This window comes from Phasianus colchicus, chromosome 12 (assembly GCF_987193195.1).
Source record: "Phasianus colchicus chromosome 12, bPhaCol1.hap1.1, whole genome shotgun sequence".
Lineage (NCBI taxonomy): Eukaryota > Metazoa > Chordata > Aves > Galliformes > Phasianidae > Phasianus > Phasianus colchicus.
Window position 1 is genome coordinate 18081720 of NC_143447.1, and position 27600 is coordinate 18109319.

Consider the following 27600-nt stretch of genomic DNA (forward strand, 5'->3'; position numbering starts at 1 on the left):
CGCATCCTTTCCCTTGAGCCCTTGCACTCTATGTGACCCCAGAACCACGTCCCATTCCCCTGACCGACTCCGGTCCCTCCATCCCGACGTCTCCCACCCCACTCCCACCGCGGGCGCGGCCTCACGGAGCTGCGGAGCCGGGGCTGGGCCAGGCGGGGGCCGGGCCAGGCGAGGCGGCGGCGGGGCCGGGGCCGGAGGAGGGGGATCCCCGCCTCCCTGGGGCCGCGCTCGCAGCTTCGGAGCTGCCGGAAACCCGGCGCTGCCGCTCGGCCGGTGCTGCCGCTCCTCGGCGTGAAGTTGGTGCGGAGGCAGAGCACGGCCCGGCCCGGCATGTCCCCCCGCCCGGCTGCGGGACGCCGGCGGCGGCGGAGCCCCTGAACGGGCGGCGAGGAGCAGCGGCCGGTCCTGACCATGGAGCAAGTGAGTACCGGGACGCGTTAGGGACTCAGCCCCAGGGAGGGGCGTAGCGACCGGTCCCAGGTCGGGGGGGTCCCTCTGTTGCTGCCGCAGCATCCCCAGCCCCGCGGCTTGTGCAACTTGCTGCTGAGTTGGGGTGCTGCGGGAGGGCGAGCAGAGCGGGGCCGCTCCCGGTGTCACGCCGCTCAGGGCACCCCGCGCTACGTCCTGCTGCGTGCTGTGCTTCCAACGGGCGCGAGCTGGGTGCTGGCCGGGTGCCTGGCAGCGGCCGTCCTTCTCCTCCTCCTCCTTCTCCTCCTCCTCTTCTGGAGAAGGCTGTCGTGCTTCTGCACGTGGAGCTTTTCACGGCCCCCTGATGCCACAGATTTGTTGGCACGATGAGCAGGTCCTCTCCTCCGCGCGTCTGCTCACCCGATTATTCCTTTTTCCCTTCCACCCGACGAGATTTTGCTGCTGATGCACGAGGAAGGTGCGGCAGGGCAGGCTGCGGGCTCCGGGACATGCAGCAGTGGGAGCTTGGCTTGCTCTCCCCGTGCTTAACTCCCCAAATGTTGTGGTGAAAATAAGGGCTTCTTCCAAAAGAGCCACGACAGCGGGGAGACCAAAAGGCAGCCCAGCGTGGTAGGGACTGAAAGTTGTCATTATCCGCCGGCATCCATGAAATTAATCCGTAAGACAAAAGTGCTTCCAGCTGGCGGCTGCACACAGCGGGCGCTGCCGGGCTGGGGGCTGTGCGCCCGTCATTAGCCACAAATGAGTCCTCCTGGCAGCGGGCACCGGTGCAGCTTCCCGGGTCTCACATCCATGTGTGCGGTGTCTGGTATTGCTCCTGCATCATGCAGATGTGAAGTGCCAACAACATGTCAGGAGTGAACGTGGAGGGGTAGGAAAGGAGCTGAGGTCTGGGAACGCAACTGGAGATGCATCTGGAGATGCATCCATGCTGTAGTATGGGATGGACCATTGCACCACTTGCTTGCCAAGTAAAATGCTCCTGTGCAGTGTGCGCAACTTGTGAAAGCACCGCCGCAGTCCGACTGTTGGCTTCTGCTGTTGTCAGAAGACACAAAAAGTATGTGGTTTTGTGGGCCCCTAAACTCAGGGGAAGGAAGGCAGAAATAACTGCCTAATTGTTAAATGAAAAGCTATCCCACGTCCCTAATTTGACATATCTGCTGAGCTGTAAAACATGAAGGTAAAGGAGAGTCCAACTCGTGCTGCACTTTCAATGCCAACATGCTATAAATCGCACCAATGACTTGTGCCAGCTGTGGGACCAGCACCGCTGGTTTGGGCAATGACAGAATAACTCAGTTCTTCCCTTGGTTATGCTGGCTCTCTTGGCTGATGTCAGTGGGTTTATTCCCATGGATTTACACTAGCATCAGGCACAGATCCAGCCTGGGAATATCCTGGAATGGCTATCTTAGTATTTCTTGCCTCCAGCAGAAGAAATACCCACAGAAAGCTGAATTAACAACAACAAATCATCTCTTTGTGCTGCCCTCCAATTTTAGTCATGGAATCACAGGCTGCGAGCATGGAGCGGACACTGAGTCCTGCTCCCAGTGCTCTGCCCTGGCAAACCTCCCCTTGCTGACAGATCGAGGGGCTGCACAAGCCAGAGGCATGGGATGCCAGCACCATGGGAAGCACCACGTGGTTGGGAGAGCATCCCATGCATGTGTTCTGCCCTGTGTGTGGATCAAAACATCACTCCTGCTACAAACAGAGGGGGTGAGCAGCCAGGCTTCAGGCACAGACAGGGACGATTTGCCCAGAAGTGGAAATCCTGATGGGGTGGAGAAAAGAGATTGTCCCGAGATGTCAGGGAGCTGGTGAATGCTGTGAGATTGCAGGAGTGCAAGCATGAGAATTACCTCCAACCAAAGCGGTGACGAGGGTGGGTTGCTTTTTCAGCAGTAGATGTGAAGTGCTGCAACTTTATAGTGAGTACTTTTACTGTAAAACCACAGAGGAGAGGGTTTTCACACTGCAGAGCAAAGAGGCCATGAACAGGCAGATTTGCTGTGTGTTTTCAGGCAGCCATTCTGCCGTCGAGAGAAAAAATAAAAATTGATCTGCAGAGCAGAAAACTCCAACCCATTTGGGAGTAACAGGGAGACAGGTGAGGAGTCAGTGTTGGAGCAGCCACGTCCAAGCAGAACTGCTAGGTGGGAGGTCAAAGCCCATGCCCAGTTACCCAAGCATGACATCAAAAGGGATGATGCACCGACAGGTCTGTATTGGTGCAGCGGTTGATGTTTGCTGAAGGAGCAAATCGCAACTGACTGCAACTTCCTGGCAAGCTAAAAAGTCAAGCTTAAAAAAACCACAGTCCTCCTCATTTCCCGGAAGAGTTGTTGGTGTGCTGCCATCCTGTCGTGGGGCCTGTCAAACACGGCACAGCACCATGAAACAGCTTCATTCTGCAAAGTGCACTGGGGCTGGTGGCCATTTCTGTGTGATTTACCTTTACCTGAGGAAGTCTGGTTGTGTTTCAGACATCGAGCCTCTTCCTGACCTTGCTGGAGGCTGGAATAAACGTTTGTACACAGTGAATTTAATCTGTTTTGCTTCTCATTATGGGTGCAAGTTCTATCTTTAAGGAACAGCTCACCCGAATACTATCCAAGGGTGTGTTTGCTGGGAGTCTGGTTCATGAAAACAGATCTGTTAGTAAGGCTTTCCTCTGGATTTTTGGAACCTGTCTGTACTCACTTGTCCTATCCCCACTCCCTTCTGGCCACGGGAGTGTCTGGCTCTGACTCCTTGTGATGCACATGGGATTTCCTCATGGTAGGAAACATGATGTTTGAGCTACAGACGTTCTGATTTGTTTTGATTTGATTTTTCCCTATCAGCAGCTAGCCAGAGCCATTTGAGGATGCTTGGGACTCTGCCTTGGTCATGAATCCTTTGTTTTGTGAAAATTATGCTTAGTGCCATTACAGGCAACAACAGGTCCTGTGTCCCGGGAGAAAAGCCAAATCTGGGGTAACAGTGTGGTTCTGGGAAGGGCTTGGAGGATTTGGGGTTGGCCTCCTCTTAAGGGTCACGAGTTCGTTGAGGTGTTTTTCTAAGGGGATTTGGCTCTGCTTGCTCCTGGGAAAGGCTTAGGGCAGCAGCCGTGCTGCATTCTGCATGCAGGGCAGTAGCAGCCTCAGGGTCCATGCCCACTCCCCAGCCCTGTTCAGAGGTCTGGGCTGTGAGGCAGGAGCTGCCTGAGCTCTCTTCTCCCTTGCAGAAGTGTTCTCTGGAATATGCCAGTCTGGTCCCAGCCTTTCTCCCTGTGAGCTGCTGGGGAGGGACTGCACATGGTGGGTGCTGTGGTCTTTGCTGGGCAGGCTTTTCCAACGACTGTCATTAAATGGATGGACGGTGCTCTCAACTTAACTTCTCCCTTCTGCTTTTCTTGGTGGTCCTGCAGGATACAAAGGAGGAGGTCTCGGAGAAACCAAAGCCTGCTCCCAGTGCAGAGAAATTTGGCTGGATAAAGAAAAGCAGTGGAGGCCTCCTGGGACTGTGGAAGGATCGCTACGTCCAGCTGCGGAAAACACAGCTCGTGGTTTACGAGGATGAGGTATGCTCACAGCTTAACCCCCTTGGACAGGATCAAGTCCTTGATGACATAGTCCTTTGATTTTCACTCCTCTTTCCAGCCCATTCCTTTCAGAAGGACTTCTGTAGATACTTTCAGAGAGGTTAAATGAAGAAGAGACAGCTGCTGCATTTTAGAGTATATTATATACCATAAATAATTCAGCTAGTAAATATTTTGACAGTACCATTGTTAAAAAAAAAAAAAAGAAAGAAAACGAGGGCAGGACATCCTGTGAGAAGGTGAACAGGGTAAGACTTCGGGTGGAAGCAGGATATGTGCTCACAGTTTTTGGCATTTAAAGGCTAAAACTGCATTGTAGCAGCCTGACTGCCCACCTGCTGCTGGAGGGCACGACTGGCAGCCCTGCAGCTGTTGAGCACCCACAAGCAGCTGGAGCCGCTGCCTGCCAGGCTGTGCAGGGTCTTGTTTAGCGATGGGCACAGGATGAGGTTGTGAGTGCTTGATTTATCCTTAAACAAAGACACAGTTTGGGTTTGGCTCATCACTTCCTGTTGGTTGAGCAAGCTAGTGCTAAGAGAAGGACCCCTGGGAGCCTTTTCCTGAACTTCCCTAGATAAGTGGAATGCCTTAAGTTCATAGTTTCATTTAGAGCTGTTTCTAATCCAATGAGGAATAAGTAAGAGCCAAGCCAAATCTGCTCTGTATCTTTATGCGAGAAGAATGAAAAGTGGAATATCCCTGAGTCTGGTGCTCTGTTGTTGGGCTGAAAGGGCTGTAAGAGTAAGATTGTCCTCAGAGGTCCCCAGTGTAATAAATTAGTGGGCAGATCACATAAGCTCAGCTGGAGGGGTCTGAGACAGGGGCAGCTGAGGCTAAGCCCTGCTGGTATGTGTGCTTGTGTGGCACCTGGCACAAGAGGACTGGGGCATTCACGGGCATCAGGACGCTAGAAGACAAAAGCACGTCCAGTTTCTGTGCAACATGTCAAGGGAACAGGAATGGGGAAACACGTCAGCAGTTGCACTGCTGTGATGGTTTCAGGAACAACAGGACTGACAAAAGAGTTTGGTTCTCTTTTCTAAGAACATAGTATTGCCTAATATGGAAGACTTGTTATGAGCACTTTGGGTTAAATGATATTACCTTCTGCTCTCCCCACATCCCAAGGCTTTCAGGAGGTGTTTGTTCTTGGTTTTGAAATGTCATGAAGAGTGCAAGAATACCGAAATGAGAAGTCAGGTCAGGTAACGAGGAGCTTGGAAGGCAGGCAGAGTGGTGGGGGTGTGGAGACCTGCAGTTCTTCTGCAGAGATACAGCCTGTCCTGCAAACTGCTGGCTGTCTGCAGATCACATCCGAGTGCCCCAGACACCTGTTGATTCCAGCTGAAGCTACAGGAACAAACAGATTCAAATCTATAAACATGACATGTTTTTTTTGTTGTTGTTGATGTTTTTTTTAAAAGAGCATGCCTTTAAAAACAAGATACATGAAAGTTCTTATTACCACAAGGGAAAAGGAAGCTTTTAAAGTAAGATTAATTTTCACAGACATTCAGAAGAAGGAAAAATCCTGATCGTTTAAGGAGTTATTTTACTATCTCAACAAGGAAAATGGCATTTGTAACAACCAGACATAATGTTTTCTGGTAGCCTGCGGATTGTGGTAACATCCTGTAATAAATTGCATCTGTAAGCTGCAGTAGCTACAAGGCCCCATTATTGTAAATAAGGGATCATGTTAATATCTATAGGCTATTAAAACTAGCTTATAGTGAAGTCAGATATCTCAGGAGAGGAAATTGCTACAAAATTATCTGGTAGCACAATAGGATAGCATGTGATTGTGCAGACTTACAACAAGGAAACCGAAGGAAATGGCAATTTTCTGTACTCAGGAGGGGTCCTGTTACTGCAGAATTGTAGTTCATGTTTATTACTGTATTTATCTTCCAGTAGCGTGAGTTAGGGCAGTGTTGCTGTCTCTGTCTCACAACTGGGGAAGTTTCTGAGATGAGAAGTGACTTGCCCAGTGTCAAAGGAGAGTCTGTGGTGCAGCATGCTCTGGTGGCTTCTATTTCCTTATCTCGATCTGCATTTTTTGGCTCTTAAGAAGAGAGATTTTTAAATGGGATTATTCAGTGCTTGCTGAACAGGAGGTTAACAGCCCTCAAAAAGCAAGGAGATAAAATATTGGCTAACAGAAATACAAGCTAAGTTAGACCAAAGTAGTTATGTGGGAGGGAGGCCCCAGCTTCCATGTCCGAGGGCAAGTTGAGAGTCTGCTTATTGAAACCCATCCGATTTCCATGAAATGAGCTGGTGACTTGGACATGCTGTCCTTTTATCAGTCCCTGGTGTGTTGGAGCCCTTCCTGAAGAGGTGTTAACATTGCCTACAGCAGTTGTTCCATATGCAGGCACACTTGTTTATGCAATTGCACAGGGCTGGCAGCTGCACTTGTCTCTGAAGTTTGTATGTGCAGAATAACAGCAGAGAAGGCCAACAAAAGATGCTGGCAATAACATTTTAAGTACAGCCTAAGCGTAACACAAACACTGTATTTTAGCATCATCAATAGAAATCTCCTGGAATGTGCCTCTGACCTACCTTGGAAGCAGGTTCCCTATATTGCATCTGTTCATCTGTTTTAAAGCATAGCTACCTCCTGAAGGCAAATTGCAAATGGCTATTGTATTACTTGCAGCAGATGGTGGGTGAAAGCTGTGCATCTCTGCGCTGCAGGTTTCATCCAGCTGATGCAATGTATTCCTTGTTATCAGATGAGGCTCCATCTACAGGGCCCTGCAGGTGCACCCTGATATAAACCTCGATTTATATCAATATCAGTATAAAGACTCAGTTCAGAAAGATGTATGTATAAGGCACTTATTACATACTCAAATGTCAGGAGAGATGCACCTATGCAAATACATACAGCTCTGTGGCATTCAGATCCCAAGGAAATTACTGATGCATCTCAGTGACAGGCATATTGTACACAAGCCCAAAAAGAACCAAATAGGCAGGTCATTTTGTAGTGATATTTACTGTCTCTGCATATTCTTGCTGGAATAAAAACTAAGCCCACAGAACTACAGAGGGCATCTGCAGAACAAGCAGTCCTGTGCAAAGAGGCCAAACAAATCCATGCCATCACTCCATGGATTAGAGAGAGTCAGTCTTTTTGATTTTAACTTTTTTCCTCTTTTTTTGATTCTTTCTTTCTTTTCTTTTCTTTCTTTTTTTTTTTTTTTTTTTTAAGTGTGCTATATGACAGGGCAAAAATGTACCGAGCAAGATGTCTTCTAGGGAGCAGAGGTTCCACGAGGCCTTTGGCTTCCTGTGTGACCTCAGCAGTGCAGCTGATGTCTGCACTTCTGCACTGGTAAAGTGGTAGCAATGTATATCCAAATGTGATTTATCACTATGCTTTGACATCCTCAGATGGAAAAGAGGATTCTTATTTCAAGCATTCCAGGCATTGTACAGAGAATGGAGGCTCACAGACCATTAGTATGTATTGGTGATGCAGTCTTTGTTGGAAATTTTATTTTCAGATAAGTAAAAATTTTATCTGTTCTATTTTCCCTTTTTATCAACATTTCATTCAGAAAATTCTAGCTTTGCCAAGTATGATGATTCCTTGGTTAAGCATAGGCATTAATATGTACAGGTATTTAGTAATGTTCTCCCGCAGGGCCTGGCATTGAAATGCTTACAAACACATACATGTTTAAGTAGCATGTGTGTGTTCCATGAACAGCTAATGGTATTGTTTTTCTGCATTAAATCATGAGTGTAGGATTTTCTGTACCAGGATTTTAAGTGTCTTATCGATTGTCCCTTACTGCAAATACAAAAGCAATTTAAAAAACAAGCACTAAAATCTATAGAGGGAAGAAAGCCTCAAGGGAATTCCCTGTTCCCTGGGCATGTCTGTAGCCATGGGAGAGGCGTGGAGATGGGCAGCAGATGCAGCATCATGCTTTGCTGGGAGGAGAGACTACTGAGTGGGGGGGCGAGGGGATTCAGGCCGCTCAATCCAGCCTTTGTGTCTTAGTGCAGTAGAAAAGGTTTTCACTTCCTTGGGATACTACAGGCAAAATGCAGCAGGAGCTTGTGTCTGACACCAGTTTGTAGGGGCAGGGCTCTGATGGCAATCTTGTCTCTGCCTGATGCTGAGCATTCTTCAGGTCCCAGGAGGTTGGAGGGACCTGGAGACTTTTGGGAGGGTCAGGCCCTTTGGTCTTTATCTGAGTCATGCAGAAGAGGCATAAAAGATTTCTTTGTGACCAGGTAGGCACACAGAGGGGCTGGCCACTTGCCAAGGATAAAACAGAGACACAAATCCCATTTTGTTACTGCCTGAACTTCAGTCTTTTCCCTTACCTCATACATGGGGTTTTCTTTTTTCTCTGGCTGCTCTTTTCCCTGCCTTCCTTGAAGAGGATAACTTGAGAAGCTCCAAGTCTCTGAGATGAAGGAGCAAAATCAAATCACTGCCCTTGGGAGGCAGGACCCTGCATGTCCCTATTCTCTCTGCCTTTATCCCAAAGCCTCCCAGGGGAAAAGGGGCAGCTGAAAGTCAAAAGACAGCATAGCAGAGCTGCTCAACCTGCAGTGTCCTCTTTGTCCTCCAGCTTCATCACTGCCCATGGCAGTTCTTAGGATAAGGAAGATGGCTTGCACAGGATCTGAGAGAAGTTTCCTGTTCAAGAGGCAAGCAGGAAGGCGTGGACAAGGGTGGTGGCACAGAGCCACTGTGCTCTGCTGGAGGCAGAGCTGCTCTCCAAGGATGTGTAGGGTTGCCAGGGGACTCTGTGCAGATCTCTCATCAGTGTCCAGCCAAGTCACCTACATTTATACCCCAAGCTCAGCAAACTTTCCCATAGGAGGTGGTGACCACAACAGTCGTGTGGCAGTACTGAGATGTGGGTGGTCACCTACCCAAGGCCAGGATGAGATCACCGTCCCCTAGGCATGTATCATTGACCTCACCCTTCTCTCTGATTTGTTGGCTGCTGAGGGGTTATTATTTCCAGTTTTTGCAGTGACATTGCAAAACCAGGCAGCAGGAGCCTTTAAAGGGCTCAGTAATGTCAGCAGGATTTTATCTGTGAGGTTTTAGGTTTGGGCAGATTAATCTCCTCCTCCTAATATACTTCTTCCCAGTTCTCTGGTCACATTCACCTACTCAGTGTTAAACGAAATAAACAGTAATGCCATAACAATAATAAACCTAAATTAGATCCAGACAGCCCTCTGTGGCTTAGAACTTGCTCTGCATCCTCACATTGGCCCTGCTGTGCCCCCATCTCCAGATCAGAGGATTAAAAAAAAACTGAATGCAGCCTGGGCTCTGCACAGTGACTTAAATGTCAAGTGGTAAGCGAAGGAAATTCCCCGCAGCCCACTTCCCTCTGAACTCTCCATTCCCTGCCTCCAGCCACGCAGTAACTTCCTGGCTACGACACATTTCCTCACCCCACACCCCCTTGCTGCTACAGAATTGCTAAATACAAACTCATAAGACTACAAATATGAGCAGAGTCAGACCTGGGGACGGTCGTGGCTGGAGGTTTTAATTTAGGATGGTAACAGAGAGTTTCACGAGGCAGGCTGACTAAAGCACTTTATTGGCAAGAACTGCTTGGCAATTCTCACTGCTTATTTATGTAATATGTAGCAAAAGGGAGTTTTGGTCTTTTCTGAGACATGAATAATATTATCTGCCTGGCGCTACGCTGCAATTCCTATTAGGGATGGTGCTCTGCAGCTGAACTGAGCCATGTACCACGTGTGGAATTTTAGTTATGTTATTGGGAGAAATGAGCCAAGTTCACGGCCTGCAGTCATCAGTGCAGATACACCAGAGATAAATATTCCCCAATGAGACCTTGGCCCCGACAGTTGTGCTGGCTGTATGGGGCTGCGTTTCCAGTCCTAGGCATTCTGACAGCTCAGAGCATGGCTGTGAGAGAAGTATGTCACAGTCACACGTGGCTGCCACCAACCTTGCTCACAGGATGGCCAGGCTGCCTGGCTTAGCGTGCCGGCAGGGCTCAGCTCAGCCCACATCCACCACTGGCTTCCTGCAGGGCTCAGCAGTTGTGATGCCTGCTCCATTCTTCTTCCCTGTGAAAAAGCAGAATAACATTGGCTTCACTGCAGGAAGAAGGTGATTTTGCCAGGCTACATGGGAACTTGGAGGGGCTTTGAGATCATGTCAGGAAACCTTATGAAAGTGTGGTGTGTTACTTGTCGGATAGATCAACAAGAATCCATGCAGCAGGACTGGCAGGACAGTTCCAGCCTGTAGCTTGGCAAAATCCTTCTTAACCTTGCATCTGACTATGGATCCTTGGAAGGAGCCACCAGACATGGAAAAGGCTGATATTCTTGTCCACACTGTGTTATTTGCTCAGCTACTGAGAACCAGTAGCCACAAATCAGCCCATAGCTTAGAGACCTTCATGCTTTCTTGAGTGTGAGATACCAACCTGATCTGTGGGGGCTTGCTGTCTGCATGCAGATTTATTTTTAAGGCAGAAGAGCTTTTAGACAGATGCAAAGGGAACACATGCAGAGGTTGATGGTATGTGATTGATTTCAGTGACTCCTATTCATAATAATGTTTCATTCCCTCTCTGCAGGATGAACAGAAATGCATAGAAACAGTGGAACTGGAGAGTTATGACAAGTGCCAGGAACTACGTGCACTACTAAAAAAGAAAAACCGTTTCATTTTAATCCGCTCCCCGGGTAAGAAGGTAGGATTGCTTTCTCTTCACCCTCAATTCTGCTAACTTCAAAATGAGTCCCCAGGCAGCAGACAAAAAGCTCTGAAATTCACTTGTTTGGCAGTTAGGAGAAATTGCCTACGTTTGTGAATGGTCTAGGATGTACAGAGACAAACATTACTGTCCTGTAGACTTTATTCTTGTGTTGGGAAAAGGATCTTCCTTGTACTCGATTTACAAGAACATTTTCCTCTTGATATTTTCCTGCTTTATCATTTTCTTTCTCCCAGTACTCCTTGAGCAGTGGTGTGAGACCCTACCCTGCTGTTCAGTGTGTCCTGAGTGAGGAAGTATCCCTGCCTCAGCTGTGCGTGCTGTAGCTTTGCCAAAGTTCCAGTGCAGTCAGTGATCCCAATCCATGTACTGGGACGGTTCCTATCCTTGGACATGCTCATATGAGAATCTCCAAGTAACTGCAAAGTAACTGCAAAGTTTCTTGCAGCCAAACAGTTCCTAGAAGAAGATCTATTTTGGAGATTTAATGAAACTCTGCAACCTTAGGTGGCTGTGCACCTAAGTTGTACACAGAACTTAATAACCAGGCTGATGTTGCAAAGGAGTTCTATATCCACCTGAGCACAACTGTATGCAAGGAAGCACTTTTATCTTATATATAGGCCAATATATGTTCATCATCACTGCACACACTTGGGAAGATTTTCTTCATTGCTGCTGACAGTGTATCAGCATCTTTCTGGGCTAAGATGTTTCTGTTGTTGCTCTTAAATAACTCACTTTGACTTACATTCTAATTTCAATGTGATTTTATTGGCTTAAAAGATCTTACTAAATTTTTCCACGCAGATCCGAGAGGTTGTTATGGGACGAAAAACATATTAATTTCCATAAGAATATGAACAGCCAAAAATATCAGCTTGCATGCATTTCCTCATCTCCATTTTGTTTGAATAAATGGAGACTGTTTAGTCCTTGCTGTCATTGCTGCTTATTCTTTCACTTCATTCACTTCGTGTTTATTTGTATAACGGTGCCTCAAGACCCCAGCTGAGTTCAGAGCATCTTTGTGCTAAACTTCATTCACAACAACAAAACAAGGATAGTCCCCGTGCCCCAAAGCATTCACTTGGACTGGGGTTGGGGTGGAGAGAGAAGGGGAATGATGTTTGTTTTGCAAGTAGGCCCAGTCTGTGTCAGGAAGAAAAGTGATATTAAGCGCAACACACCAAGGTTATGGTAGCCTGGAATTTGAGCCCTCTGCTAGAGAGCTCCTGCTCAGCACTGGATACAGAGCAGTGAGTCTCTCCAGTTTGGCTGGAGGTTTAATGTTTGTTTTGTAACTTCATTAATCACAAATCATGTCAATTTTAGATCAAAAATGCCTAACCTTGGCAGGCTTGGTGCATTTTCTAGAGGGAGACGGGACCACAACAACTGCCCCTGCTGGATGCTTCTGGCTACCTTGTGTGTGCACACCTACTCCCAGGGAGGCAAATAATAGCGTGTGTGAGCAGAGATGGAGGCACAGTAGGAATTAATAATTATTTGCAAGTATATTACATAGGCAAAGTGTATAATAGCTGTATATTTCTGCATGAATCAACAAAGAGTGTGGGATGTGTTCCTAAACCTTTTGTTTCTTGCTAGAAGAAAGATATGCCCAAATTCTGCACTAAAAGGGAAACTTCATCCTTTTGGCATCCTGGCAAGTTTACAGCTTCCCTGGTTCTCATGCCAATGATTAAATGGAAACCTAGATAGCGGCCACTTTTCATAAGGCTCTTTTGGTAAAAGGGAAGGCTTTTATAAATGAAAAGTTCCCTGTTCGTAGCTCCCCTCCCACCCTCCTTTTGGCTGGGAGTCTGGTGAGGGTGTTGACACGCAACATGCTTTTGCAGATGTTAGAACAAACTTCAATTAGGAGGCCAACGTACACAACTGTCCTTCTTCTGTTTTGGAATTGCAGCTGTGGCAATAGATATCTGCTCAACATTTTCCTTTTGGGAGACTAGCTGCCATCTGCAGCTTGCACTACAGCTTAAAGTCACCCTGTGAAGTGCCTCGCCAAGCCCCTTCTATGTTTCGCTAGTTTTCTTTGCCCCTTATCCTGAGCACAGCACTGGAGAATGCAGAAAAATGGCCAGGAAAGGCCATTTCTATTCCAGCGTGCAAATAGAAATGTCACTGTAGAAAGCAGGGATCCAAGTTTAACTTTGGGGGAATCCAGGTTTAAATACTTGATGGGATGTTTCTGAAGAGCAAAGGACACTTGGAAAGAGCAAACAATAAAACAGAAACTGTTCAGACCCTTCCCAGAGTCTGAAGGAACTGTGAGCTCAGTGTAGCTCCGCTCACAGTGAATCCATCAGTTAAAACAGCTCTGTGGCTACAGTTGCACCCAAATAAGTAAGTTGCCTTGCTAAGCACTGCTCTTTGATGGCAATACCCCAGATTTTGCTAGCCCAGGTCACAAGATAACACTTTTGTGAAGCCACAATATGAGCGTGTCACACGCCTGCGCTGGACAGCTTCCTTGTGTGGAACTGAAACAAAGTGCTGTCCCCAGTGCTTTGGTTCTTCAGCAAAGGAAGTTGGAAGTGTGCAGAAGACCCATTCTGCTTAGAAATCTCAAATGCTTCACGCCAGTCACACTAATTAAATGAAAATTGCTGAACAGAGAGAGCTGAGCAGAGAATTTATAAGAAGGGGCAGCAACCTTGGCTTGGAGACCTTAAACGTACTCATGATGCAAAGAGCAGCATAAACCATGTCTTCTCGTGTAAGCTGCCTAGAGACTCCAGAGATTGGTACAAGTCTGGTATTCATCAGGTTTGAAAGCCTTCAGCTACCAGGATGAAGAATGGGAAGTAAGAGGGTGGCAGTATGGGACCAGCAAGTGCTGCAGCTTCCCACATGTCCTGCCCCAGCACTTGTGGAAATTTTCAGTACGTTTTTTTTTTTTCCCTTCGGTCAACTTTGGAGGTACCTGTGGCTCCCTTCAGCAGGGGCCCAAGCTGGGAAGCTGACAGAGATCCCAGTGGAGCACATTTGCTTGTGCTCTGAGGGGTCTGCTCCAGGAGTCTGCCCAGGCTGAACGTGGCAGAGATGCTGCATTATTCCCAAGGAAGAGGCAGCTCTTGGTTCAGCTGTAAAAAAAAAAACACCCAACAAGAATCCTCTAATTGATTGTCCCCTTGCTTCCACTTTTTCCTCTGTGATCCAACCTGACGAGGACCCAGATTCAGGAGATGACCTCACATCTGGCAGATATCCTCTGCTGCACCCTGGGTAGTTACTGACCCAGCTGTGCTCTGGCATCTGCTGGAGGTGACCATCCAGTGACAAAAGCCAGCAGAGGAGAATCTGTTCCCACACCTCAGCCAGCAGAACACAAGCAGTTCACAGTCCAGTTTAGCCTACTCCTGCCAGCAGCTGAAGCTTTGCACTGAAATGGCTGAGAATACGCAGATTCCTGTCACTCACCTCTTGACAGATTGGTAACATCAAGCAGAAGAGCTCAACAAAGAGCTTGTATTGGTAAATGTCATAAACTGCAGCTTTTTGGTTCCCCAGACTTGTCAGATAAATCACTTAGAGGTGGCCCTGGATAATGGGGTCAGCATAGCCACGAGGCTGTCTCTGCTTGCAGAAGACTGATGTCTGAGAAGACACAGGGCAGTCAGAGAGATGTGCTCACTGTCGTCACGGGCAGTGACCAGAGTGGGAGCCTCTTTTATTGCATGACATGCAGCCAGTGATTCAGCAGGAACTGACTGGCTGCGCTGTGCTCTGAACTCACTTACAGTAAATTGCGTACACTGTATTCATGGCTCACAGTGGTCACTATCACATTAGGTTCAGTCGTGACAGCTTTTCCTGGCACACCAGGCAGTTGTTTATGTCATGACTCAGTCTCAGCTGGCTTAGCAGGTAGGAAGGCAGATGGGCTGCCCTGCTTCCTGCCCTCTGGCTTTAGGCTTGGTATCACTGACTCTCTACCTAAAATTGCTGCTGGAGATCAGACCCTGCCTAAAGCTGTGTGTCCTCTGATATCTGAATACTTAGATGAATAAAAATAAGGACAAAGTAAATTAATTTGTTCCTTATCTCACTCTAGTCTACAGAACCACAGTGGCAAGCAGAACTGAGAACAACAACTGTGGCTTGTTCCTCTATTTCCTCAGCTTTATAGCAAGCTTCCATCCCAATATGGGCAAACCTTCTCACCCCAGTGCCTGTGGTGGAGGACATGAGCTACAGAGGGAGGCAGACAAGCAGTGCACTGCAAGGAAACAATGAGGCTCTGTATGGCAGCATCCCAAGTGCCAGTCTCAGAGCTCCAGCAGCCTGATTTTTCCTTACTATCTGTGGATATTATGCTAAAAAGGAAAAAAATGTTATTGTAGAAAGGAAACTGAGTGCAGTGGCTCTTTGCTGCTGCCTTTGGAGCATCTCCCCACGTTTTCCCCTCCCCCTGCTGTCCACTTGGTCTGTGATCGGTGGCTGCAGCAGTTGGTCAGCATTAAATAGGGCATGCCGGAGGGACACCTCAGCTTCTCAGTAATGACCAGCAATTCCCCAGGGCCCTCACTCTGCCCTGCTGCGCAGTCGCGAGCTGACAGCAGCACTTTGTCACAGTCCCAGCTCTGGGAGGTCAGCGGCTTTTGTCCTGGGCAGAGAATAAGGCACAGGAAGTGGCATTAGAAGAGGAAGCTTGAAGTAAGACAGGAATCCTTCCCTTGAACACCATTTACGTTTCTAAACCCTGGTGCAGGATGCCAGGTCTTTGCCAGGCAGTGCAACAGCACAGCTGCTCACAAGTAGAGCTTTCTCAGATGCTTCTGTAATCACAAAACTTTGGGGTGAAATCATTTCCAAACAAAAAAGTTTTCAAGCACACACAAAAACAGGCCTGCTTGGGCTAAAACAAAACCTGGCTGTCTCAATGTTTTAGAGCCTTGCCTTCTTTAGATTCCCTGGTTAGTGTGATCCCTCTGCGCCCCAGACAAAGAACCATTTTTCCAGAGTGCTGTGGTTCAGGCCCTAGCCTCTTCTCTGGGCTCTTAAGAAGACATTTGGCCCCATCACCTTATGTGCAAACTAATTGAACAAATACACCCTCCCAAAAATGCTTCTTACCTCCGTGCTGGCTATGCTGGTTACAAGGGTCTTGAACTTTGTTGCTGTGGTGTGCAGCTATAAAACCTTGGCACTGCAGCAAGCAATAAATGCAGAAAGGAAGGGCAGTAGGTTCCTAACTAAATAGCCAGAGTGAGCGTATGGAGATCAGGCTTTAGATGTACGGAATTTTTAATGGTACTGTAGGGGTCAGGAGAGCATCCCTACTGGGAGGCCTAGAGTATAGGGATGTAAGATTTCAGAAGTTGCTGAAACCCCAAACAGTTGCTGCCTCATTGTACCATAAACAAAACAGGAAGCTGCTAAGAGCACTAGCTTTGTCACCCTCATTTTGTATAGCCTGGATGTTCTGACCCTGTTGTGATTTCAGAATGTGGGGCCTGATTTACAAAAAGGCTGAGACTGCAGCTGGTCTTGAAGGCAGTACAAATGGCTGTAGGATGTTAAATACCTGGAAAAAAAATATTTTAACTGAGACTCTATTAGTATGTGGTTTAGGTAAGACTCTATGTAACTCACCTCCCCATATGTAAGATGTGGATAATTGTTCTGAAAAGTAATTTGTGAAGCCCTCAGATATTGTAGTGATAAGCAGTGAAGAAGAGATCATCAGTGGAATTGGTAATTCTGTCTTCAGGGCAAGGCTGCAGCACAGTGCCATCAATATTGACCCATACAACACACCATGAGATAGCTCAGTAGGAAGCTCCACCTCTGTCATTAGGGATAGACACATGATGAACTTGTGTAGTGGCTGGGTTAAGATTGCCTAGGCAACTTTGGGATTGTTCAGTTTTTTTGAGTGCTTGATTTTGTAGCTTTCATGATGTTCTTTAGCACGAGAGCATTTATCTGTGTCTGTACAGTGCAGATTGCAGCTATTTGGATTCAGTGGAGCTATGTGGATCCAAGCTAGTCTGCCATACAGTAACCTGTAATATGAAGATGGTATTTTTCTCACCTGAAGTGTACTTTGGGGCAAAACTACACAATAGCACACAGCAGAAAAATAAATAGCATCGTTCCTGCTGTGGTCAATTAGAGATTAAAACATTGAGCACAGCTCTGGGATGACTCTGGAGGAAGGCAGAGCTGGTTGAATGGAGGGACAGCCATACGATCCATTGCTCCCGTCCTCATTTTTGTCCTGTGCTTTTTTACCAGCTGTCTCTTCTATGGCCTAAGATTGTTCTGTATTCTTAGGACAGCTGCTCAGACCCCAGAAAATGTACATCTGTAGAATCCGCTTTTATTTTTTTCATTTGCAAGCAGAAAAAGATATTGTTAATTTTTTCATTTACACTGCTCTTAGCCACATCGTGTCTGTGTGCAGTTGAAGCAGGGTTGGTGCAGCCAAGGTCAGAGTCCTGATTCCTGTATTGGCTCTGTTCTGCAGAGCCACAGGAACAGGGAGGAAGGCAGAAGCTATGGCATGTGGGTTTCCTACTTGCAGCCTGTGGTGAAGTTGGACATAAAGTAGCTGATAGCATCTGAACTGCCACAAAACAACTTGGACTCTCAGTCTGATTTGCTGCATGCAGTTTGACCATTCACTGTACAAACAACTTTCTGCTGCTATAAGAGCTAATCCATAGATTTTACAGAAATAAGAAGCTCATAACTTACTTACTACTTTAATTGCTAATTGCAAAAATAGAACGACAGCAGCAAACAGCTCAGCATAACAAAATTCTGTTCACAGGAGCTGTGAAGGGAAGTACTTGCCAAAGTGCAAAGGAATCTGTACTTTAAACACAGACTGGAACTGGATGTTATATAAAAACTGAAGGGATATACAGAATGCAGAATGCTGCCTCTCTGTTCTTGACAAATAATGCTTAGGCAATTCTCTCTCTGCTCTTGCAGGTTCATGATATCAAATTTCAAGCTGCAACTTTGGAAGAAAAGGAATCGTGGATAAAAGCCCTGAATGAGGGCATCAATAGAGGCAAAAACAAAATATTTGATGAGGTAAGAGATGCTGTTTTCAAACTCATGTACTTCTGTGTCAGTTCTCATTCATTGCTTATTTAGCTAGCAACAGAACTTGTCTGAGACCCCAGGCTCCCTGTCCTTCCTGAATGCCAGGCACTGCCAAAGGAAAGAAAGCCCATTCACAGCTGGATGCAAGGCAGGCCAAGTTGCATCCTAGGAGTTTTTAGTGCCTCCAGTTCCCAGCCCAGGAGGCTAGATCATGTAAAGAGGTGTTTTCTAACCCTTTCTGGTAGGGTTAGAAGCAGACACAGTAGGATAAGTAGACGGTACAGAGACATCGTCAGTGCTGCAAGAGCTAACATCTCACTGAGAGACCCACGGCACACTAGAGCTCACCAAAGTCAGTGGGAGATGGTCTGATCAGTGGCTTTTGGTGACATGGTGTTCCCCTGTCCTGGAGGATGCGACTGGCTGCATCTGTAAGGACTTGTCTTCCCCACACTGTCATGATGCCCAGCACCAAACAGCCTGGAAATTGAGGTATTTGGTTAGGACAGTCTTCAAGACTGGAAAAATCTGCAGTGACTCAGTCCACCAGCTATTCTTGCTTCAGGCTGGAGAGAAGTCCAGTGGAAAGTTACTCTAAGGTTTCTCAGCCCATGCACTCTCCCTGCCTTTCTCTCCACTGGCCCCAGCACACCCCAGTTCCCCACTCATTCTGGTGTGCAGAGGCAAGGATGAAAACTGCACATTCTCAAGCCTGACTAACTTTGCCCTGATCCTGGTTACCTTGTAATCATTCTCTAATTAAACTGAAAGAGCAGTATGTATTCTTTAGTTGTTTTTGTAACTGAAAGGAAGTGCACAAAACCATCGATTACAGGAATGACATGAAGAATTAGGCAGGATTAACTAGGAGACTAAGAAATCAACAAGATCTGTTTAGCAAAGGAAACCAAAGCAGTGAGTAAAAGTTATGAGAAAACAGCTAAGTTCTTTTGGCGGTGCTCGAGAATGCAAACTCTGAGAGCTTAGGCTTTGCTTTTATTCAGGACAGGGCAAAAGCTGGACGAGAGACTGGAACATGCTCCTTTTTCACCTAGGCAAATCACATCCCACATCAGGTTTTTAATGGTACCTGGAGCCCTTGGACCAAGGAGGGAGCAGCATGTGTAATTACAGGGAGCAGCTGTGTGCAGCTTGAGAAGGCATTACAAAGCAGAGCAGCAATGAGCTGAGCAGCCAGGTCTGCTCTCACGTTACAGCGGGTAGGAGATGCGATGTCCTCTAACACAATGCTGCTCAGCCCTTGCTGGAGCCATTGACACAGACTGAGAGCTGCCTGCAGTAGCAGGGCAGTGACCAGCAAAGCCCACAGCCCCCTCCCCAGCATGGTGTGGTGAGGTCTGGGGTCACCTCCCTCCCCCTTCGCCTGGAGACAGTGCTCTTGATGAGGATCCAGGACAGAGCTAGACTTTAATTCTTGTTCATTCCGCTAAAGATCAGATTTCAGATTTAAAATGTTTCTGCACAGGCTAGGCACAAGCTAATGGGTCAGGCCCTCAACTGGCTTGGATTTACTTTTCTTCAGCCTATTAGACTGCCCAGAGAAGCTATGGAGTCTTCTTCCTCGGAAATCTCCTTGAAGATCTTCAGAGGAGCTCTAGGTGGTCCTGCTTGATGGGCAGTTTAGAGCAGGTGACCTCCAGAGGTCCCTTCCAACCTTAACCGTTCTGTGATTCCTCCCTGCTCACACGTGGGAGGCAGTGGATTTCTCCTCTGATTCCAGGAAATAAATTTGTTAATTCAGCTACGGTTGCAATTAATCCAGGTCACTGCTCACACCTTCTATTCAGCTTCCTGCAGCCATTAGAGCTGTACAAGGGAAGGTCTATTACGAAGAACTGCTGATACAGTTCACCGTCAGGTCACAGTTATTAATGGGCTTTCACCTCTAAGATGGCAACAGCAGTTTTGGAGCTCAGGCTGCGGTGGGGACAACAAAGCCCTCCTGTGTCCTTCTCTTACCTGCCCATTCAGTAGAGGGGAGGCTAGTGATTGCAGACCTCTGAGGTTTGGGTGCTTTGATGTAGAGTGCCTTTTAGATAAACATACGCTTTTAGATAAACATGCGCTAAAGATACCTTAAATATCCATCACATACACACAGGACTTTTCAGGCAAGCTGGAACTAAGGGAAAATATTCAAAAACCTTCCCTGGATCCAAATGCTGTATCCCTTCATGCGTGACAGTGAGAATATTATAGATGGATTGTGAGAAAGTAACGACCTTCTTCCTTTTCTGTTTCCCTTCCTTCTAAAGGTGAAAGTAGATGAGAGCCTTTCCTTGGACCATGTAACTCGGGACAGAGTGAAAGTGGCCCATGGTCGCAGGCCACCCACAAGAAGCCACCTCAAGGAGGTAGGTACATCCCATGGGGACAGAGCCACCCCCCCAGCTGGGACCAGCTGTACCCCAGCACACTGCTCTTTCCAGCTACAGGCAAACCCTCAGGAAAACCCAGGTGCAGACACCCAGAGAAAGCTCACGAGGGAAATGGCTTCCCCTGGGAAACACAGTGCCCCCACCTCTTTAACTAATCTCCAAGTTAACCCATAGATCTGTAGCTGCTGCGACGTGTTACAATATATTTAGCTTCCCATAACTCATGAGCTGCTTCGCTGTCTGGTGAGAGCCTTTATAGTTTCATTTTAATCAGAAGAGACCGAAGCTGCTATATTTATTTGCAAAGAAGTGATGATTTTGTAGCCACAGTGGTGTAAAGATACAAGAACTGCACGGTCTGTGGGGAAAAGCTGTATTTCTTATTAAACTAACTGGAAAAAACAGACAAGCTTTCAGGTTTACAAATCCTTCCTTAGCTCTGAAACAGAATACATTATTTTCCCAGGCAGTTTTATAGACTAGCCTGTCTACCCTTAACCGATTTTCTGGATCTGTCACTTAAAAAAAAAAAGGGAAAGAAATAACACTGCAAAATAAACCTGCAGCTCATTTCAGTGGGAGAGGTTCTTATGAATGCTTGATTCCTGTGATTTATGAAAAAGCTTCCACAGACAGATTGATATTTTAGCAGAACATTAATCTAAACCACCGAACGTTTCTAAATCAAACCTTCTTTCTTCAGACTTCCTAGACTCTGACATATGTGTCTGCACAGCACTCAGATGGCCCTAGAGCAGGAAATGAGATGCCCCAAGATTTTTCACTTTGCATAGAAATGGAGGGAGAGTGTGTCTTCTGGAGGTATGCATAGGAATGAATCACAGGTTCCCATCCATCCCTTCAGAAAACAACAGAGCAAAACATGACAGAAGCTGCAGAAGTAATGAAGTGTGGATCCTCTGATGCGTAAAATGGGTTCAGCAAAGCAGGATGCCTTTCCCTAGGCACTGATAAGCCCTCTCTGCCCTTCAGCTCCCTATTTTCATGAGATACCTCAAACATAAATATCTGTAAGTGCTCTCACTTTCAGCCAAATTTGAGAAAAACTGGCTTCCAAATTCAAAAGCAGTAACAAGGAGAGAGAATAGAGCCTGCAGAAAGATGAGAATGAGAGTTGCTGGCTGCAGCATTGTGAGAGAAATGGGATGAATGAATATTTTCAGTGCCAAAGCAGGCCAGGTAAGGACGGGTCAGGACGGAGCAGCCAGGATGCAGCATGCCTGTCTCTCTCTCTCTGTTAAGGGCTGGAAAGGCAAGAGAAACTTTACCTAAACTCTGCACTGCAGGACTCTGGCTCTAGTTGCAGTTTGGTGCAGCATTGGGTTCCCTCACACAGGAACTGTCACTGCATCTCTCCGTCCAGTGCACTAAGCTCACATCCTGCAGTGTGTTTACCACATCCACCCTTTTTAGGATATCCCCCTGCTAGAGAAGTTTGCAGGCAGCCTGTGGTTTGCAGGAGGTGTAACCAGCTAGTTTTAGCTGCCCCAGCATGGCAGCAATGGCATCAGGCTGAGAGAGAGTGAGAAGGCAATGGTGTTACAATAGAACCTCTGGCCAAGCAATCTCAGTGTATGCTGACAAGTTGTTTTATATGGTCACATGGAAAATTCTTCAGTTCCAAAAGCAGAAAGCAGCAGTGCTTTGGGTAAGCACACAGTAAATGAGGGGGGTAGAGGGATCCAGCTACTACAGGGTGAAGAACTCAAATCAGTCAGAGCTGACTGCTTAACATCGACAAGAAAACAGAAATAAGAGTGTGGAGCAGGTTTTGAGATGCTCTGCTCAAAGAAAGTATTAAAATAAATTCTATGCTTTGGTCCTAATTTTTGACTGCTTGTGGCTCTTGGGTTTGTTATTCTTGTGCAAGCTGCTGCACCATCAGGCAGGAAATAATTCAGCAGCAAAACCACCCATAGCATTCACAGAGCATGTTGGTCTGTAGAAAAAGTGGGCTAGGCAGAGGGATAGGAGATCTTCATTTGATGCACTCAACATTTGCTGTATGGTACATGACTTGATCTATTTTCTTCTTTGTCAGGTAAAATGTTTTGGTTTATCACAGCTCATTAAATTTGGGCATTGCAGATTTCATTGGCTTTCACTTACTAAATAAATGCTACTGCTGTGAGGGGGTATTACAGGGTGATGCTGCATAGAAGCAGCACAAGCTCTGTGAATTGCTCTTGAACTGCAGAAGCAGCTGCTCTTAAGAGCGCCGTTTTTGTTATCAGTCAGATTCTCCTGGCAGTTTCGACAGATGTGAGTATAAATAGGGGTTGGATGTGCAAAACAGTAATCCCTCACCTTCTCCTTACAGCTAAAGTTGTATGCTGCAAGTGTTTGTACCACTGTATCCATAGCAATTCCTTGAAGTTAAAGGATTGAGCAGGGGATTGATGGAATAGAAATTGATAAAGTTCTCTCTTATGTTTTAGGCTGCCAAGTCTACATCAGATGGTATCCTGCGACTAGATCTGGATATAGTAGACAATGGACCACCAAACTTTGACTCCACTGTCAATGAAAATGACAATCCGCCACCTCAGAAAGAAACTCCAAAGCCACCTATGCCACCCACAAAACCTTCTGGCACAAAAGAAAACCATGATGCAGAGAACAGTGTTCCTGATCAGGAACATAAAATGTCTCCTCCGTTGCCTCCAAACAAGAAGCTTAAGGAAGGCTTAGCATCAAAGGACACTGCAAATGCCAGGGAAGAGGATTGTGTAAGCAGAGAGGAGAATGTGGAAGAATCCAGTGCACCAGATGAGGAGAACAGAGATCAGCTTGTTGAGATCAGCAACAAGGGCACAGCAAAAGCTCCAATTCCTCTTCCTAAGAGCATGCCAGAAAAACTAAAAGTTGCTTGGGACCAACCAGTCCTTGAGCCTAAAAATGCAAAAGACTTGGAATTATCAGAAGATAGTGGCAAAGACAGCCTTGCTGCAATTGCTACCTCAGATGTTGCAAAGCCTCCTCTTCCTCCTCCTAAGGTTCTATCAGAAAAAATGATAGCCACTATGAACTCCAGCCACAGTGATCTGGAAGCTGGCGGTTTGGAAGAACTGAGGTCTGGCAGTTCCAAGTCCCCGGTGAATGGCATTGAAGCTGGTGAAGCAGCAGAGTCAGCATCCCAAGCAGCTGAAACTGAAGAAGGAAATGGGAGAACCTCAACTGAGACGGAACAGCAAACTTCAGCAGAACAGAGAGAGAGTTCCCTAGCTACAGAGTCAGGCCATGAAAGCGTAAAAGGAACTATTGAGAAAAAAATATCTGTAGAAACCCCTTCAGCTCTGAAACTTCGCAGTTCTTCTCTGGGAGACTTGTTGTCTGATTCCAAAAGTACACAGAGAGCACTTCCACGCCGAGGTCTTACTGAGGATTCCCATTACTGCTTAGCTAAAATGGAGGAGAAAGTTGCTAATGAACGGGAGAAGGCAGAAAAACTTCTGCAGAAGGTTTTACGGGAAGGGTTGGAGCAGGCCCAGGAGGGCAATGGACCCCCGGTGGTGGCAGAGACATTACTCAATGAGGCTGTAGAACAACTTCGGCAAGCTACACAAGTCTTGCAAGAAATTAAAAGCCTTGGAGAACTGAAAAAAGAAGCAACACAGAAACAGAAAGAAAAGCAAAAAGATCTAGTGACTCTTTATAGGAGAAGTGCTCCCTGACACACTCTTCAAAGAGACTTCTTTTTCAGAATTCAAAGCTAAACTTTTGCCATTTATGATTTGTACTATTGCTAGGCCAGTGCTCAAAAGGTGGTGTTTTGCTGTGCATGCACCATGTTTATGGAACAGAATTGAGCTTTCAGTTATAGCCTCTCTCTCTTTCTTCACGCTGTACATACATACCAGTCCAGCTCAGATCCTTTTAGCACAGCAGAAAGTTACAAGACACTGAACAGTTTGAAAATGTGAACAGTCTTTATGGACTTGATCCAAAGTCCTTTCGAATGAATGGATCAGGCCTTAACAATTTCTGATAGTCAAACCAAGTTCAATTTTTGAAAGAAGCAGAATGGTTATTCTAGCAAATGCCCCTGTCTATCTGTATTTACAAGCAGATACCAGATTACACTGGCACATATCTAGTCTTCCCATTTAATTCATTTAAAGATAAATGTAGTCAGAGAAAACTTTACTTTGTTTATACATTTGTTGGCAAGACTTCCTGGAGCACCTGGCTTGGTGACATCTAGGAATGTAAGGATAAATGGCTTCAACTTCTCTGAAGATGCTCATAAAACGACATTCACATTTAAAAAGTGACCTTACACAGAGGTGAGCAAAACTGGCCAGCTCCTGCCTACAAGAAGTGTCCTCAGATCTAGCACATCTGTACGAAGGCACTCTTCTGAGTCCAGCTGGGCAGAGCTGTAGGTGTGCTAAGCACTGTGTAAGTGAATGCAAGTCTCAATGCATCACTGCCAGGCAAATATTAATTGTTTCTGTTCCATTAATATAGAAACTGAGGCAACGATGCAAAGCAGGTTACCCTTGGCTTTTGAAGAAATGTGTTGTAGCATCACAACATGTTTCTTTGTAAGGACCATATGCATCCTATAACTCTGAATGCCATTAGGGTTGGGAACAATTAGCCAGATGTTTGGAGAGCTTGTGCCCAGAAGATGGCCTGGGGCAGCCTGTCCGTAAGAAGCTCATATTCTAAGGACATGCGTTCCCTTAGCCATTGGCTCTCTGCTGTGGGATGTTAACTGACAGGAACATGCACATCAGGCAGCCAGTCTGGATGGGATCCCCCTTCCTATTTAACATGTTTCTACCTGCTGTGTTCTGGCCAGCCTGAGAGCCACAGTTTGGCACAAATGTCTGGAATAATTGGAGTATGGAGGGAAAGGCATTTTGTGTGCGCAACTTTGGGGCTGGTCCCTGTGGCTTAAGTATATTAAAATAAAAATACATTGCTGCAGAAGGGTCTGAAGAAGGCATTGCAAAAGGCTCTGGCACAATTCCCACAGCTTCCCGACCCACCTGCTGAAAGCAGCCCCAGTTCCCAGGGTCTCTAGTGATTAACATTGTGATAAAATCACGTCTGTGCTGCTACTGCATAGCACTGTACCTGAGCTGGGTCCCCTCACCTATTCTCTACAGTATTTGCTCTCAGGGGAATCATATGACACCATGAAGGGCTTCTCCTTTGCTTAAGGCAGGCTCTGGAAGCACAGAAAATGACAATCTTCCCTGACTGGTTTTAAGGAGTGACATGCTACTTTAGCTCTTTTCTCTCATTTGTGAGCACTGCACTCCACTCCCCCATTTCCACTTCTTCCATTTTCTTTGTATAATTTCCCAGGTTCCGCAAAGCTGCAGTGGGCTGCAAACTCTTCCCTTTGCAGCAGCTCAGTAAAGCTTTGTATTCATCTCTTCTTAGCCTTGCCAATGGGCTCATGTGTCTCAGCATAGAAATATCACCTTTGGTCTTCCAAATGTCCCGTTTTTCGTTACCCAGAGCCTCTTTTGATTAAAGCAGCCATGGTGGTCTATCCCCCTCTCTTGAGCTGTAGACAGTGCATGGAAAATCACTTGTCATTCTCTCACATGAGAGGTTCTACATGGTCAAACACTCAGGGCTCAGGTGCCACAAAAGCTTTGCTGTGAGACAAAAAAATTCCTATGTCCTAAGCCCACTGCCAGGCACGCAGCCCGGAATAAAATCTGGGTCTGTGTAATTTGCTGCTGTAGACTGAATGTGAACTGTGGGTTTTGCTTTCAAATATTCTTAGGACAAGGGCTAATAATACAGAAAATATTCAGTGCCTATCTGCTATCTAAATGTATTTTTCTGCATGTGCACTTTTGTTTACCGAACACTGTGTGGTATGAATGTGAGCTGTCAGAACCCTGTGCGCACTGGAAGTCGAGGGACATCAGCTTCAGAGAGCAGGCAGGCATTTGAGGGATGCAGTTTTGTAATAAGTGATAAAGTAGATGCGGAAAAGAAGTTCACACTACCAAGAAGACACACAAACCACAGCAATCTCTTGGTACAGGTTCAGATCCCAAGGTTGAAACCAGTCGTAAACTCCAGGATGGACAAATCAAAGCCTGGAACTGAAAGCCCATGAGAATGGAAATTGCTTTCCATTCCAACAGCTCCACCCCCCCAATATATATACAAATGCTTTTGCTCTCACAGGTGTTTCTTGTGGCAGTGTGTTCTGTGGATACCCATCTGGCAAAGTACTGATGAAGATACTGAGACATCCTTAACTGTTACAGCCAAACCTACAGGATGTGCTTATATTTACTGTATATTTTTATATAATACTGAATATTCTAATGAATAAATGTCTGACATTTTACTGAATACCAATCCGTAGAAATCTTAATAGAACAAACCTCTATTTGTAACAAAATGGGCATGTTAAATCATTTTACAGGCTGCAGCTAATTACTGTTTTTACTGTACTAACAGAACTTACTAGATGGAATCTCCATAGCACCCAGTAACTCTACTGCTGAAAACATTATGTTAGAGATGTTTTGTTTTTAACTACTTTTGCTCATAGCGTTAGCAGTTTCATCCTAAAATAAATAGCTTGGCCATAAGCCTGATTCACCCAGACTTTATCAGAAACAACATCATATTGCTTCTGCAGTGTTCACACTTGTTCTCCTCATTCTGGTTCTAAGCTGGGCTCTCCCTAAAGCAGGAGGGTGAATTACCCTGTAGCTGCCTTCTGGAGTGCTTCTTGCTCCTCTGCAAATGGCAGTGCTGGTCACAGTCAGAGACTGGATCCTGCTCCATTCAGTCTTTGCTCTGAAGTCCTGCAGCAACTCCTTTGGTCAGTGTACATCATGCACTTTTTTCCCCTCCCCTTAAAAGTACACTTCTAATTTTTGACTACACTAAGATTTCTTTCTAGTGCCTAGAAGCCCTGTGGGCATGAAGTGTTGGGGTGCAATTCTGTGTTTCAGGCTGTGCCACTAGGTTACATCTGTGACAGGAAGGAAGTGAGCTTGCAAGCAAGTAAATGTGGATGGCTATCTCAAAAGCAGCCACTGCATCCAGCAGAAAGGCGGCACTTTGTCTCCTCCTTGTAAAGAGCTTTGAGATTTGGCAATAAATCCCCTTTTAAACATCAGCTGCTTCAGAGCCATTTGTCCTAAACTTGAGCAAAGAAGAGCCACAGGGTTTGATGCGAAGGAGGGTGTGTTACAAAGGCTATGGTCAGGCTGGGGCCAGATTTCTGCTGTGCTAACCACAAGCCAGGAGGAAGGAGAAGCATCAGGGCTGCTGCACCCAACCAATTTCAGTCTCCTGCAAATGTTACGCTTGCTCAGAGTCATCC

General features: G+C 46.4%; 1 protein-coding gene and 1 long non-coding RNA gene across 2 annotated transcripts in view; one reads left to right on the forward strand and one right to left on the reverse strand.

Moving 5' to 3' along the window:
- The first annotated feature begins 234 nt into the window (after positions 1-234).
- Positions 235-26621, forward strand: PLEKHO2 (pleckstrin homology domain containing O2). The gene is made up of 6 exons (XM_031587810.2): positions 235-420; positions 3848-4000; positions 10636-10752; positions 17746-17850; positions 20139-20237; positions 22721-26621. Exons 1-6 carry the CDS (start codon positions 412-414, stop codon positions 23954-23956), a joined length of 1719 nt encoding a protein of 572 aa, XP_031443670.2. The 5' UTR covers positions 235-411; the 3' UTR covers positions 23957-26621.
- LOC149916304 (uncharacterized) overlaps positions 5005-27600 on the reverse strand; it is a 36145-nt gene continuing 13549 nt past the window's right edge. Inside the window, exons 2-3 of the long non-coding RNA XR_016470486.1 lie at positions 9997-10117; positions 5005-8454 (exon numbers count right to left, since the gene is read on the reverse strand). This is a non-coding gene — a long non-coding RNA (uncharacterized LOC149916304). The remainder of the gene's footprint in view (positions 8455-9996; positions 10118-27600) is intronic.

Bases quoted from the DNA above. Each gene is read 5' to 3' on its own strand.
- PLEKHO2 (XM_031587810.2), top strand. The intron at 17,851-20,138 runs GTAAGAGATGCT...TTCCTTCTAAAG, and splicing joins AAAACAAAATATTTGATGAG to GTGAAAGTAGATGAGAGCCT. The intron at 20,238-22,720 runs GTAGGTACATCC...CTTATGTTTTAG, and splicing joins CAAGAAGCCACCTCAAGGAG to GCTGCCAAGTCTACATCAGA.